Source organism: Octopus sinensis, linkage group LG26, assembly GCF_006345805.1.
Source record: "Octopus sinensis linkage group LG26, ASM634580v1, whole genome shotgun sequence".
Classification (NCBI taxonomy): Eukaryota; Metazoa; Mollusca; class Cephalopoda; order Octopoda; family Octopodidae; genus Octopus; species Octopus sinensis.
The window spans coordinates 18,419,793-18,434,792 of NC_043022.1; the positions used below are offsets into that span (position 1 = coordinate 18,419,793).

At 39.6% G+C, this 15,000-nt stretch overlaps 1 protein-coding gene across 1 annotated transcript in view; it reads left to right on the top strand.

The window, feature by feature from the left end:
* The window catches only part of LOC115224692, a 139,969-nt gene that overhangs the window by 101,693 nt on the left and 23,276 nt on the right, over positions 1-15,000 (top strand). The window contains exons 5-7 of the mRNA XM_029795549.2: positions 4,444-4,520; positions 5,731-5,982; positions 7,197-7,322. Of these exons, the coding sequence (XP_029651409.2) occupies positions 4,444-4,520; positions 5,731-5,982; positions 7,197-7,322 (455 nt within the window). The remainder of the gene's footprint in view (positions 1-4,443; positions 4,521-5,730; positions 5,983-7,196; positions 7,323-15,000) is intronic.

The following is a 15,000-nucleotide window of genomic DNA, read 5'->3' on the forward strand; positions in this document are numbered from 1 at the left end:
AGAGCATCCAGCCACGGAAACTGCCCAAAACTGAGTGCTGCCCTTTGTCTCATCAGATCCTTTCAACCTATCCAATGCATGCCTGTATGGAAAGCAGACTGAAAATGATGATGGTGGTGGCAGTGGAGGTGATGGTACCGATGTTGGTGATGATGTTGGTGATGGTGATGATGGTGGTGGTGGTGGTGGTGGTGGTGGTGGTGATGGTGATGGTGATGATGGTGGTGGTGATGGTGATGATGTTGGTGATGGTAATGATGTTGGTGATGGTGGTGGTGGTGGTGATGGTAATGATGTTGGTGATGGTGATGATGTTGGTGGTGGTGGTGGTTTTGAAGATGATGATGATGATAAAAATGCAGATGGAATGGAAAGCCTGAATGAAACACTGAAAATCAAGACCAAATAGACATGTGCCTACAACCTCTCCCTGCCTTTCAGCACCACCATCACACCTCCACCACACAACCATCTGGAAACCTTTTCCATATTTTAAACATAGAAATATTCAGAAAATACACATACACATTCATACACAAACATATACATACACAAAACACAAATAAAAATAAAAGTATGCAAGCAAAACAACCAAAAAAAAGAGGGGAACAAAATACCCTTTTTTATTGATTTTATTTGATTAGAATAAATCTTGCTGGGAGTTCTCCTCCCCTCACATAACTCCCCCCCCTCCGCCGCAACCCCCACCCCCTCCCCACAACCCTTTCCTACCTCTTCCCAGCATTTACCTTTCTCAGTTTGAATAACATTTACGCTCACCATCGTCAATACCACCACCACCACCATCAACACCACCATCATAGCTATCTCCACCGCTACCACTGGCTCCCTCCATGTCCATCCAACTTACCTCCCCCCCACCTTTCTGGTCCCTTCCACCTGACCCCCCCCACCACCCCGCCCTTGAAATTTTTTTCGTTTTATTTGATTGTTATTCATTTTATTCTTTGTTTTGTTTTCGCCCTGAAGGCAATGTGTCCCCCTGTCCCTATCCCCTGTTTCACACTCCCACTAACCTCTTATACTTTTGCTGCATTTTACTAAATAAACACTGTAGATGATAGTGATGATGATGCTGGTGATGGCGATATTTATGATGATGATGATGATGATGATGGCAGTTATGGTGGTGGTGATGATGATGATGGTTTATGACCCTGAAGAAAAGGAAGAGATTTTTGTTGATGTTTTTAATCACAACATATGTATGTTATGCTTGTGTGTATGGTAAGAAGATTGCTTCTCGACCACATGGTTCTGGGTTCAGTCCCACTGCTTGGCACTTCAGGCTCATGTCTTGTACAGTGTACTTAAGCTGAGCGAAGCCTTGTACATGAGTCTGTTTGATGGAAATTGAAAGAAACCTGCCATATATACATACTTATGTATATATATATATAAAATACAAAATGGGACAAGAACGCAAAACATCCAGACAGTTAGGTGATACAAAAAAGGGATAACAAAACATTCAGATAGACGATACAAAGAAAACAAGGACAGGTCATTCAAAGTTTTCTTTCCTCAGTCAAGCACCAGATTATCCTTGCAATTTTGGCTGATTATACTTGAGATTGCTCTCTCTCTCTCTCTCTCTATATATATATATATATATATATTTACTTCATTATTAAAGCATATTACTCTACCTCTGGTAGGTATTCGAGTACCATTTTTCCCCCCACCTTGTTTTACATTTACGTGCTTAATTGGATATATATATATATATTTATATCATCATCATCATCGTCATCATTTAACATCTGTTTCCCATGTTGCGATGGGTTGGACAGTTTGGGTACAGCTGGATGCCATTCCTAATGCCAGCCACTTTACAGTGTGTACTGAGTGCATCTTAAGTGGCACTGGTACAGGTGCTTTTTATGTGGCACCAGCACCAATAGGGTTGCCAAGTAACTTACTTGCAAGACAAAACATTTCTTCAGGTGGTGGCAGGTGGCATTAACCAAAGTGACTTAGGATATCAGTTCTGTTGTGGTGGGTGGATCATCTTCAGTACAGCTAGGTGCCAGGTAGTATCTCAGTTCTTTGTCATCTCTGTCATAAGGCTCCATGTTTTGAGATCAGCTTTCATCACTTTATCCCATGTCTTCCTGGGTCTACCTCTTCCATGAGCTCTTTCCACATGTGTCTGTGTTTATATAACTGTATGGGTGTGTCTTCGTGTTTGTCTCCCAACACTGCTTCACGATCAGTGTTAGTTTGTTTATATTCGCATAACTTAGCAGTTTGGCAAAGGAGACCAATAGAATAAGTTCCAGGTTTTAATATCTAAGAACTGGGTTGATTCATTTCACTCAAACCCTTCAAGGCAGAGCCCCAGAATGATCACAGTCTAATAACTCGAGCCTGTAAAAGACAAAAGATATACATATGTGTGTGTATATATGCATGCATACACACACACACACACATGCATATACACTAGCACACACTCACACACATGCATATACACTGGCACACACACACAGAACTTGCAATGTGGGACAGGATGGAATTGTAAACCAATATTTGGCACTGAATTAACAAAATTTCAAACTGTTTTCTCTATTTGTTTTGATGTGGGTTGCATTTTATTTTATTTTACCTCGTTTGTTTTCTTTCTAATTTACCTTTGTGTCCTACAGTTCTGGGTTTCAAATCCTGCCAAAGTCAACGTGACCTTTCACCCCTTTTTGTAAAACGGTGTCGCTACCACCATCACCTTTGGCACCAGTTTATAGAAAATATCTAGTTGTGTATATTATATATATATATATATATATATATATATATTGTGTGCATGTGTTTTTGTATGCATATATAAATCAATCTCTGTGTCCTGCAGGTTTGTGTTCAAACCTTGCCAAAGTCAACTTATTCTGTATCATCATCACCATTGGCATCAAACTGAAATTGTATATATATAACATGTGTGTGCATGTATATATACATGCACACACACACACACAGACACACATGTATATATTTTCTATTTCAGTTTTGTATTTGGTTTGTAAAATTCCTAATGGGAGTTGGTGTGTTAAAAGAAATCTCACATCTTGGGAGGGTCATAACACCAATAATAATAAATACACAAATGCATTGGTTCAATTTCACTCCTTACTGTCAACTAATCAATCATTTCTTTTGTCTCTTGGTTATTCATACACACCCACACACAGATATATATATATATATATATATTAATATATATATATATATATATATACCAGTTCCAATCAAGTTGTCTAATCTATGTCAGCATGGAAAGCAGACATTAAATGATGATTTGTTTATTTATATATATATATATATATATATATATATAGGCATTGGAGCGGCTGTGTGGTAAGTAGCTTGCTTACCAACCACATGGTTCCGGGTTCAGTCCCACTGTGCGGCACCTTGGGAAAGTGTCTTCTACTATTGCCTTGGGCCGACCAAAGCCTTGTGTGTGGATTTGGTTGATGGAAACTGAAAGAAACCCGTCGTATATATGTATAAATATGTGTGTGTTGTGTTTGTCCCCCCAACATCGCTTGATAACCAATGCTGGTGTGTTTACATTCCCGTAAAAGAGACCAATAAAATAAATACTAGGCTTACAAAGAATAAGTCCTGGGAGCGATTTGCTTGACTAAAGGTGGTTCTCCAGCATGGCCACAGTCAAATGACTGAAACAAGTAAAAGAGTAATAAATGAACATTCCAGAGAAAATCCTATCATTCCCTCCATCTAATGAGGAATTCTCTTGCATTTAATTCTAGTTTGGTAAGCACCATGCATGAAACCATTTTTGATCCTTGGTTAACTTTTGTAACTTTCTGCTACCAGAACCATGGGGTTCATATGCAAAACATTCTATATCTTTTGTTTCCATTCAAGCTCTCTCTCTCTCTTTACTCTTTTACTTGTTTCAGTCATTTTGACTGCGGCCATGCTGGAGCACCGCCTTTAGTCGAGCAAATCGACCCCAGGACTTATTCTTTGTAAGCCCAGTACTTATTCTATCGGTCTCTTTTGCCGAACCGCTAAGTAACGGGGACATAAACACACCAGCATCGCTTGTCAAGCAATGCTAGGGGGACAAACACAGACACACAAACATACACATATATATATATATATACATATATACGACAGGCTTCTTTCAGTTTCCGTCTACCAAATCCACTCACAAGGCATTTGTCGGCCCGGGGCTATAGCAGAAGACACTTGCCCAAGATGTCACGCAGTGGGATTGAACCCTGAGCCATGTGGTTGGTTAGCAAGCTACTTACCACACAGCCACTCCTGCGGATACACCTTTTTATTTTTGTGGGTTGGCCACTTCACGAACTTCGTGAATATTTTCACAACTTATTTCATATGTATGTATATATACACATATATCAATACCTATATACACTTGTTTTGCAGTTGTGAAAAGGTATCTCGATGTACATTGAAGAAGAGTAACGGGACATTTGACAATGTCTGTGGACCTGTGATGGATGGTAAGTTATTTTTTTTTTACCATTTTTAACCCTTTCGTTACCCTATTTATTTTGAGATGCTCTGTGTTTCTTTCAATTACTTTAAATATTACAAAGAATTTAGTAAAGTAACTTAGTTATCATTCAGCTAGTGTTAAGAACATAAATTATGACTAAGGTTTTGTGGAAGATTTTAATTCAAAACTTATGAGAACAAGACATTTGTACTCAGAACCAGAGGCAGTTTCAATTGGGATGGTATCAAAATGGTTAAGAATTGTTTCTCTATTATATATTTTAACCCTTTCATTACTGCATTTATTTTGAGATGCTCTGTGTTTCTTTCAATTACTTTAAATATTACAAAGAATTTAGTAAAATAACTTAGTTATCATTCAGCTAGTGTTAGGAACATAATTGTGACTAAGGTTTGGTGGAAGATTTTTATTCAGAATTCTTGAAGACAAAACATTTGTATTACAGAGCCAGAGCTGGTTTCAGCCAGGTTGGTAACGAAAGGGTTACAGCTATTGTTTTCTTGGACCCTCATTTCAAGCTAAAACAAACTCCATACAGTAAAAATCACACCCATGTTTACTGACATAAAGACACAGCTGCAGCCCCAGTAACCCTCCCTAGCTTCCTAAGGCCCCATGTTAAGATGCCCTCCACCTAAGAATAATATGTTGAGCAGGAACCCTCAGCCCACCTGCCCTGCATCCTGTGTCTCAGTAACTACCGCACCCACTACCACCTGACCTGGCCACAACTGCCTTCACTACAGCAACAACAACTGTCACTGTCAGTGCTATAACTACCACACCCACCACCACCATCACTATTATTGACACTACCAGCAGCGCTACAATCACCAACACTACCACCACCCCCACCACCTCTATTATAACTTCAGAAACCATCACCACTACAGTCATTACAGCCACAACAACTACAACTTATACCACAACCTATACCATTTCCACCACTACCATTACAATCATTACAGCCACAACCATTACAATTTATACTACAGCCTATACCATTACCACCACCACCTCTACTATAACTTCAGCAACCACCACCACTACAATCACTGCAGCCATAACCACTACAACATATACTACAACCAAGACCACCATCACCTACCAATACTATAATTGTTAGAACCATCCCACCACCATGTGTACCACTTATATGTCAATCATTTTTTTCCCCACCGTCGTTTTTTCAGATATTGTCAACTGTGACAACTTGACAACAGAGAAGCCGAAAGTGGAAGAATCTAGTAATACGGCAATCATCGTTGGCTGTGTGAGTGTCTTATTGTTTGTCGGGGTGATAGTTGCATTGTGTTATTACTTTTGCTTCCATCGACCGAGGTCACGCAGTCACAAGAAGCGGGCACCCACCCAGGAGGAGCTCGACGCCGTCGTCTCTCAGGTGATAGAGAACGCGAAAAAAGATGAAAAATATTGCAAACAAGGTAAGCAGTCGTTTGGTTATATCTGTTAGTCCGTTTGTTGGCAGGGTGGGAAGAGGTTGCGATTAGTGGGTGGAAGCATTCTTTTCTGTTTCCGCCTCACATACACACAGCTATTTTTGAAGTAAACTACATTTGCGGACAAACCCTAAATGAAGGTACATAGCTGGAAAAAGAACTCAGATGGTCGGGCCTCCAACCAGGCCTTTCATGATCCCTTTACAGCCAGGAATGTTTTGGCAACCCCTCATATATATATATATATATATATATATATATATATAATGGTATATAGGTGCAAGTGTGGCTATGTGGTAAGTAGCTTGCTTACCAACCACAAGGTTCCAGGTTCAGTCCCACTGCATGGCACCTTGGGCAAGTGTCTTCTACTACAGCTTTGGGCAGACCAAAGCCTTGTGAGTGGATTTGGTAGACGGAAACTGAAAGAAGCCCAACATATATATACACATATATATATATATATGGCACGTAAAAAGCACCCACTACACACGGAGCGGTTGGCATTAGGAAGGGCATCCAGCTGTAGAAACACTGCCAGATCAGACTGGGTCTGGCGCAGCCTTCTGGCTTCCCAGACCCCAGTTGAACCGTCCAACCCATGCTAGCATGGAAAACGGACGTTAAACGATGATGATGATGATGATGATGATATATATATGTGTGTGTGTATCTGTGTTTGTCCCCCCAACATCGCTTGACAACCGATGCTGGTGTGTTTACGTCCCTGTAACATAGCAGTTCAGCAAAGAGACCAAAAGAATAAGTACTAGGCTTACAAAGAATAAGTTATGGCATCAATTTGTTCGACTAAAGGCGGCGCTCCAGCATGGCTGCAGTCAAATATATAATGACTGAAATAAATTAAAGAAAAAAAGAATAAAAGAATGCATGTACATGTATAATATTATGCATATGTGTTCTAAATATATTATGTTACATATAGACATGATAGATCGTTAGCTCCTACATGCATTTTTTTCTCTCCTTGTTTTTTTTCTGTGTATCTTTCTGTCAAAGAGCGTAGGCTCGAAACGTAAAAGCCTTTTTCTATTTCTATTCCTGAGCGCCATACTAATACATATGTTTGTTTGTACTCAACCTGCCTTCGTCTTTTGTTTATTTTCATAAACCTTCCCGTTATATGCCCATATATATATAGATTCATCACTGTTTCCTTGTTTTCTCTGTCTTTTCAGCCTTAAATACATCTTGTACAATTATCGAGAACAATATAGGTCGACAGATCTGGAGTTTACCACAAGAATTGTTCCGTAAGCACTTCCAAGCTGGGAAATATGAAGTTATAGTGGAAAAATATAAAGGTACAGTCACTTAACATTTATGTTTCTTTCTTCCATATATATCTGGGGCTGCTTTCTCATTTATTATGCCAGGCTCGTCTGGCCCCCGTGCCAGTGGCACGTAAAATGCACCATCCGATCGTGGCCGTTTGCCAGCCTCGTCTGGCACCTGTGCAGGTGGCACATAAAAAGCACCCACTACACTCTCGGAGTGGTTGGCGTTAGGAAGGGCATCCAGCCGTAGAAACATTGCTAGATAAGACTGGAGCCTGGTGCAGCCTTCTGGCTTCCCAGACCCCAGTTGAACCGTCCAACCCATGCTAGCATGGAAAATGGATGTTAAACGATGATGATGATGATGATTAATATCATTAGCGACATTTCATCTGCCCTTATGTTCTGAGTTCGAATTCCACTTTGGTCAACTTTGCCTGTCGTCCTTTCGGGGGGTGATAAAATGAGTACCACTCAAGCACTGTGGAGGCGCAATGGCCCAATGGTTAGGGCAGCGGACTCGCGGTTTCGATTCCCAGACCAGGCGTTGTGAGTGCTTATTGAGACGAAAACACCTAAAAAGCTCCACGAGGCTCCGGCAGGGGATGGTGGTGATCCCTGCTGTACTCTTTCACCACAACTTTCACTGTTACTTCCTGTTTCTGTTGTACCTGTATTTCAAAGGGCCGGCCTTGTCACTCTCTGTGTCACGCTGAATATCCCCGAGAACTACGTTAAGGGTACACGTGTCTGTGGAGTGCTCAGCCACTTACACGTTAATTTCACAAGCAGGCTGTTCCGTTGATCGGATCAACCGGAACCCTCGTCGTCGTAACCGACGGAGTGCTTCCACTCAAGCACTGAGGTTGATGTAATCAATTAATCCCCATCCACCAAAATTGCAGGCCTTGTGCCTATAATAGAAAAGATTATTATTATTTTCATTATCATCATTATCCTCTTCTTTCAATTTTGTTTCAATTTCTTGTCAAGTGTCTTCCCGACACCTAGGGCAAAGAAACTCACTGTATACATTGGTAGGACATTAAAATAAACACACCAGATTGTTCATTTACAAAGTCATGTGGTAAAGAAACGGATACATATATGTACATGTTCAGTCCCACTGCATGGCACCTTGGGCAAGTATCTTCTACTATAGCCTCGGGCTGACCAAAGCCTTGTGAGTAGATTTGGTAGACGGAAACTGAAAGAAGCCCATCATATATATGTATGTGTGTGTCTATATGCTTGTGTGTCTCTGTTTGTGCCCCCAACATCGTTTGACTACCGATGCTGGTGTGTTTATGTCCCTGTAACTTAGCGGTTCGGGAAAAGAGACGGATAGAAAAAATACTTGGCTTACAAAGAATAAGTCCTGGGGTTGATTTGCTCAAGTAAAGGCGGTGCTCCAGCATGGCCACAGTCATATGACTGAAACAAGTAAAAGAGTATGTATGTGTAGTCTTATAGATACCTTGTGTGTATGTATATATATATATATGTGTGTGTGTATATATATACACACACACATCCACACCCTCCTGTATGTATACACACAAACATACCTTCTTGCATGCATATATATTTGTATATATAGATATATATATATTATCTATTGTCAATGTTTTGTTAACATATTAACATATGCCAATATTCTTAATTTGAGAGAGAAGAGGTGGGGGGGCGAGATTAAATTTGATTGCTATTTCTAGCCAATCAGACAACTGCATTGTGGCTCTCATCTGGGGGTCATTTAGCCGTGGGCAATTGCACGCATATATATATATATGTGCGTGTATGCGTGTGTGTGTTTGTGGTGATGGGATATGATAATTAAATTAATTAACGGCACCTAATGAAACAAACAGAACATGCGGAAACGAACTTGTTTAAACGAATTAATGCCACGCTCTCGACCGTTTGTAAACGACCACCCACCACCTCGCACAGAGACCTTACGCAACCATTCCCCTCATCAACACTACTCGTATGGGACGGGGTAGGGTGGGGGTGAGGGGTGGGTTCTCGGAAGGGGTTTTTATATGGCAACCTTCCTTGATTAATTATTTATAGTTGATCAAGTTATTTACTCCTCCCCCCTAACCTTATTCCCTCTCTTACTCCTTCCTCTTCCACTCTTCTCTTCTTCCTCTTCTTCTCTCTCTCTCTCTCTCCCTCCCTGTCTCGATCAGTGGAGCAGTTGTTGTATGTGTGTATTATCCAATTTGGAAAGGTCAAAGGTCACCTGTAAATCAAACTTGGCGAAATTTTGGCTGAAGAACTGGTAAAAGTTTAAAAAATAAAAATAAATACACAAAGAGGGAGAAGAAGAAGAACCGATGGCAGAGATCCAGGAGTCAATTTATAATTAACCAATCTTTTAAAAGAGCAGTGCCAGAACCATATTTACGAATTTCTGTTGATGGCTAATTAGTAAAGATATTGACCTATTGACCTGAAAGCTTTCATACAGTCAAATAATAATGCTACCCCCTACACATCAATGTATGTTTGTACATGCATATGTATCTCTCTCTCTCTCTCTGGCTGTGTAGGAAGAAGCTTGCTTGCCAACCACATGGTTCCAGGTTCAGTCCCCCTGCATGGCACCTTGGGCAAGAATTTTCTACTATAGCATTTGGCTGACTAGAGCCTTGTAAGTGGATTTAGTAGATGGAAACTGAAAGAAGCCCATCTTATATATATATATATATATATATATATATATATATATCCCTCTCTCTCTCTCTTTCAGAGAGGCACTGAGCAGCTATATGCACATAGACACACAGGGCAGTAACTTCCACCTACTGAATTCAATGACAAAGCTTCGGTCAGCTCGGGGTTATAGTGGAAGACACCTACCCAAAGTGCCATGCAGTGGGACTGAACTCGAAACCATGTAGCTAAGAAGCAAGCTCCCTAACCACACAGCCATGCCCATTCATATTTGGAATTAAATAAATTCCGCCTTGGTCGAATTTGCCTTTCATCCTTTCGGGGCCGATAAATTAAGTACCAGCTACGCACTAGGGTCGATGTAATCGACTTAATCCCTTTGTCTGTCTTTATTTGTCCCTTCTGTGTTTAGCCCCTTGTAGGCAATAAAGGAATAAAATACATGGATAATAAAAAAAAAATAGGTATACACAGTATACAATGAAAAGGAAGGGAAATGCAAAGGTTAAAAAATAAAAGATAAAAATAGATTTTAAAAGGTGGTTGATGATAGAGATGTAATCCTCCTGATACTGGATGACCTCTAGGGATAATCGAGGCACTCCACCGTCCAAGGCCGAGTGCCCTCTCTAATTCCCCTTCCCTGACTCACAGGTCTACACTTAGAGAGGTAATAGCAACGATGGTGATTTCTTTTAAACTAGTTGACAGAGAAGCCATGTTGTACTTGTAATAAACCCAAGCCTTAGATATGTACGGATGCATTCAGTTATGCATGAGTTGTTGGGAACAGGAACGCCATTAGTGGTGGTGGTGGTGGTGGTGGTGGTGGTGGTGGTGGTGGTGACATTTATATGATAGTGGGAGAGAGGATGATGATGGTGGTTGTGATAGTGATGATGATGGTGGTGGTGTTGATGATGATGATGGTGGTGGTGGTGATAGTGATGATGATGGTGGTGGTGATGATGATGGTGGTGGTGTGGTGATAGTGATGATGGTGGGGTGGTGGTGGTGGTGACATTTATATGATAGTGGGAGAGAGGATGATGATGGTGGTTGTGATAGTGATGATGATGGTGGTGGTGTTGATGATGATGATGGTGGTGGTGATAGTGATGATGATGGTGGTGGTGTTGATGATGATGGTGGTGGTGGTGATAGTGATGATGGTGGTGGTGGTGGTAGTGATAGTGATGGTGGTGGTGGTGTTGATGATGGTGGTGGTGGTTGTGATAGTGATGATGGTGGTGATAGTGATGATGGTGGTGGTGATAGTGATGATGGTGGTGGTGGTGTTGATGATGGTGGTTGTGATAGTGATGATGGTGGTGTTGATGATGATGGTGGTTGTGATAGTGATAATGATGATGATGGTGATGATAGTGACTGAGATACTGATGTCTTCCATTACAGGTAAATAATTAAAAACAAGAAACTAATACTAATTAGGAGAGTCGTTGGTAAATGTGCTCAAGTGTGAGTGAGGGTGTGTGAGTGAGTGCACTTCCTATTAATAAAAAAAGAAACCATTGATACTGATCTTTACTGGATATATACACGCAATATGAATGGTTTATATACATGCAAGCTTTTGCATGTGGCTTCTGTGTTTGTACATGCACACACACACACACGTTTTAATACCACCACACACACACATAAAAGCATACACACACGTACAGACACCACCACCACCATCACAACCACCATCATCATCAACACCACCACCACCATCATCACTATCACACCCACCATCATCATCAACACCACCACCATCATCACTATCATAACCACCATCATCATCCTCTCTCCCACTATCATATGAATGTCACTACCACCACCACCACCACTGCAAACACTATAATATATATATATATATATATATATATATATATATATAATACACATAAATATATATACATACATACATATAGTGTACATACATACATGCATGCATATATATGTACATACACTCACAACATATCCAATATTTATATATAATATATTTATACAAACTTCTAGATAGGCAGACACACATATACACACACACATATGCATATATATATACATATAAACATTTCTGGATACACATGCATATATATATATATATATATGCACATGTGTATTCAAACTTCTCATTACACATACAAACACATGTGCATACACACACATTGTAGAGCAGTACATATAGAAACATGAAATGATATAAACGTATACCTGTAAAGATAATTAGTTATAAATACACATACAAACTCACACGCACGCACGTGTGCATGCTAATGTGCTATTACTTACACGTCTAACAGATGTGTGCGCAAACATACTATGAATATTAACCTCACCTGCACACGTATATATATATATATATATATATATATATATACTAACACGCTTATTTACTCACTCATAGCAACCAATCAACTATTTATACATATTTAAAAACACCTGTTCATACATATAGATTGATAGGTAAATAGATACATACATACATACATACATACATACATACATACATACATACATACATACATACATACATACATACATGCATGCATGCATGCATGCATGCATGCATGCATGCATACATACAACATACATAAATACATACATACATACATACATACATATATATGCATGCATGCATACATACATACATAAATACATACATACATACATACATATATATGCATGCATGCATACATACATACATACATACATACATATATATACATACATATATACATACATACATACACACATACATACATACATACACATACATACATACATACATACATAGGCAGACTGTTAGATAAATAGGTAGGTAGGTAGATAGATAGATATATAGAACAAGCACACACAAACAACATTAATTATACAAGTGCAAACACACACAATTTTATATACAGATGTGAAAACTGGCATAGATCAATACATATGTATAACTTATTGCTGTACTCACACCAATACATGTTTAGATACTATTAGAGATATATGAACACACACACACACACACAAATGGTCCTTTTATCTGTCTACGCACACATAGATAACTATATACATAGACTCAGCAAAATCTTTTTATTCTCGTGTAAATATGCTTAACCATATATATATATATATACTTATATATATATATATATAGTTAATCCAAACAAGAAAGCACAAGAAAACACAACAACGCAAGGACGTGGAACAAATATAGTATTATTGGACGCTCAGGAAAGAAGGAGGGTTTAATGTTTCGAGCAGAGCTCTTCGTCGGAAACATAGGAGAAGGGAAGACAGAGGGAAAAAAATCGCCAACGGTACACACGAGGTCACATATATATATATATATATACACACACACACACATACATACATACAGGAGACCAAAAGTGTATATACGCTGCTAATATGTATATATAAACAAAACAAAAAATGGAACCAGAACACAACAGGCAACAACAAAGCATTCAGTTATTTAGACGAAACAAAGAAGGACAGGAAAAAACAAGGATGGGTCATTCGGAGAGCTTTCTGTCATCAGTTGAGTTACAAATCATCATAATTTTGGTAGACTATTTGAAAAAAATCTACATTATTTATGAAGCACTTCCAATTTTAATTTTTTTTCTCAAACATTCCAGTGATAATTATAATTGATAATCATAATTTTCATTGTAAGTTAATCTATATTAGAGCAGTCTTCCTAATTTTAAAATAAGTTTGAGAAGTGCCATAATAAATAATAATAATAATAATAATAATAATAATAATAAAACATTGTGTACAGTGCTCAGGTGCACTACAACTCATCTAAAGTGTATATATAATCAGGTGTAGTTTCGGCGGATTTCGGAAAGCATGAGGGCCTTAAAGGATGCAGTGTCATGGCAGTCAACAACTGACGCAGGCAGTTTATTCCATGCTTCAGCAACTCTGAGCGTGAAAAAATGTTTCCGAAAGTCATGGGAGCTGTGTTGTTTTCTGACTTTGTAGGCATGTCCACGTGTGTTGGACACATGGAGATCAAAAAGGTAGACGAAATTGCCAATCTTTGAGTTAGTTTGGAACTTTTGGCAATTAAGCTTTGCTGTGAGGTTTTGAAGTTCGTTTTGCAAAGGTGTGGTTTCTGGTTCAGTTCCATTGTGGAGCACCATGTGCAAATGTCTTCGACTATATAGGCACAGGAGTGGCCGTGTGGTAAGTAGCTTGCTTGCCAACCACATGGTTCCGGGTTCTGTCCCACTGCATGTCACCTTCGGCAAGTGTCTTCTACTATAGCTTTGGGTCATCCAAAGCCTTGTGAGTGGATTTGGTAGACGGAAACTGAAAAGAAGCCCATTGTATATATGTATATATATATATATGTATGTGTGTGTTTTTGTGTCAGTGTTTGTCCCCCCCAACATCGCTTGACAACTGATGCTGGTGTGCTTACGTCTCCGTAACCTAGCGGTTCGGCAAAAGGAGACCGATAAAATAAGTACTAGGCTTGCAAAGAATAAGTTATGGGGTCGATATGCTCGACTAAAGGCGGTGCTCCAGCATGGCCACAGTCAAACGACTGAAACAAGTAAAAGAGAGTATTGCTCCAGGCCAACCAATACCTTGCGAGTGAGTTTGGTGGACAGAAGCTGAAAGAAGCCTGTCATATATATAGATTAGTATGTGTTTGTCCCTCACCACCGCTTGACAACTGGTGTTGGTGTGTTTAAGAAAAAGACTTAATCAATACATAAAATTTTAATAAATTGACTATTTATTAAAATTTTATGTATTGATTAAGTCTTTCCTTGTTTGTTTTGCAAAATAGTGGTTTTGTCTCTAATAATATTTTATGATCGTGACGATGCCGGACCCTCCGGCCCCTGTGCAGGTGGCACGTAAAAAGCACCCAATCCACTCACGGAGTGGTTGGCGTTAGGAAGGGCATCCAGCCATAGAAACTCTGCCAGATTCAGACTGGAGCCTGGTGCGGCCCCTGGCTTCCCAGACCCGGTCAAACCGTCCAACCCGTGCTAGCGCGGAAAGC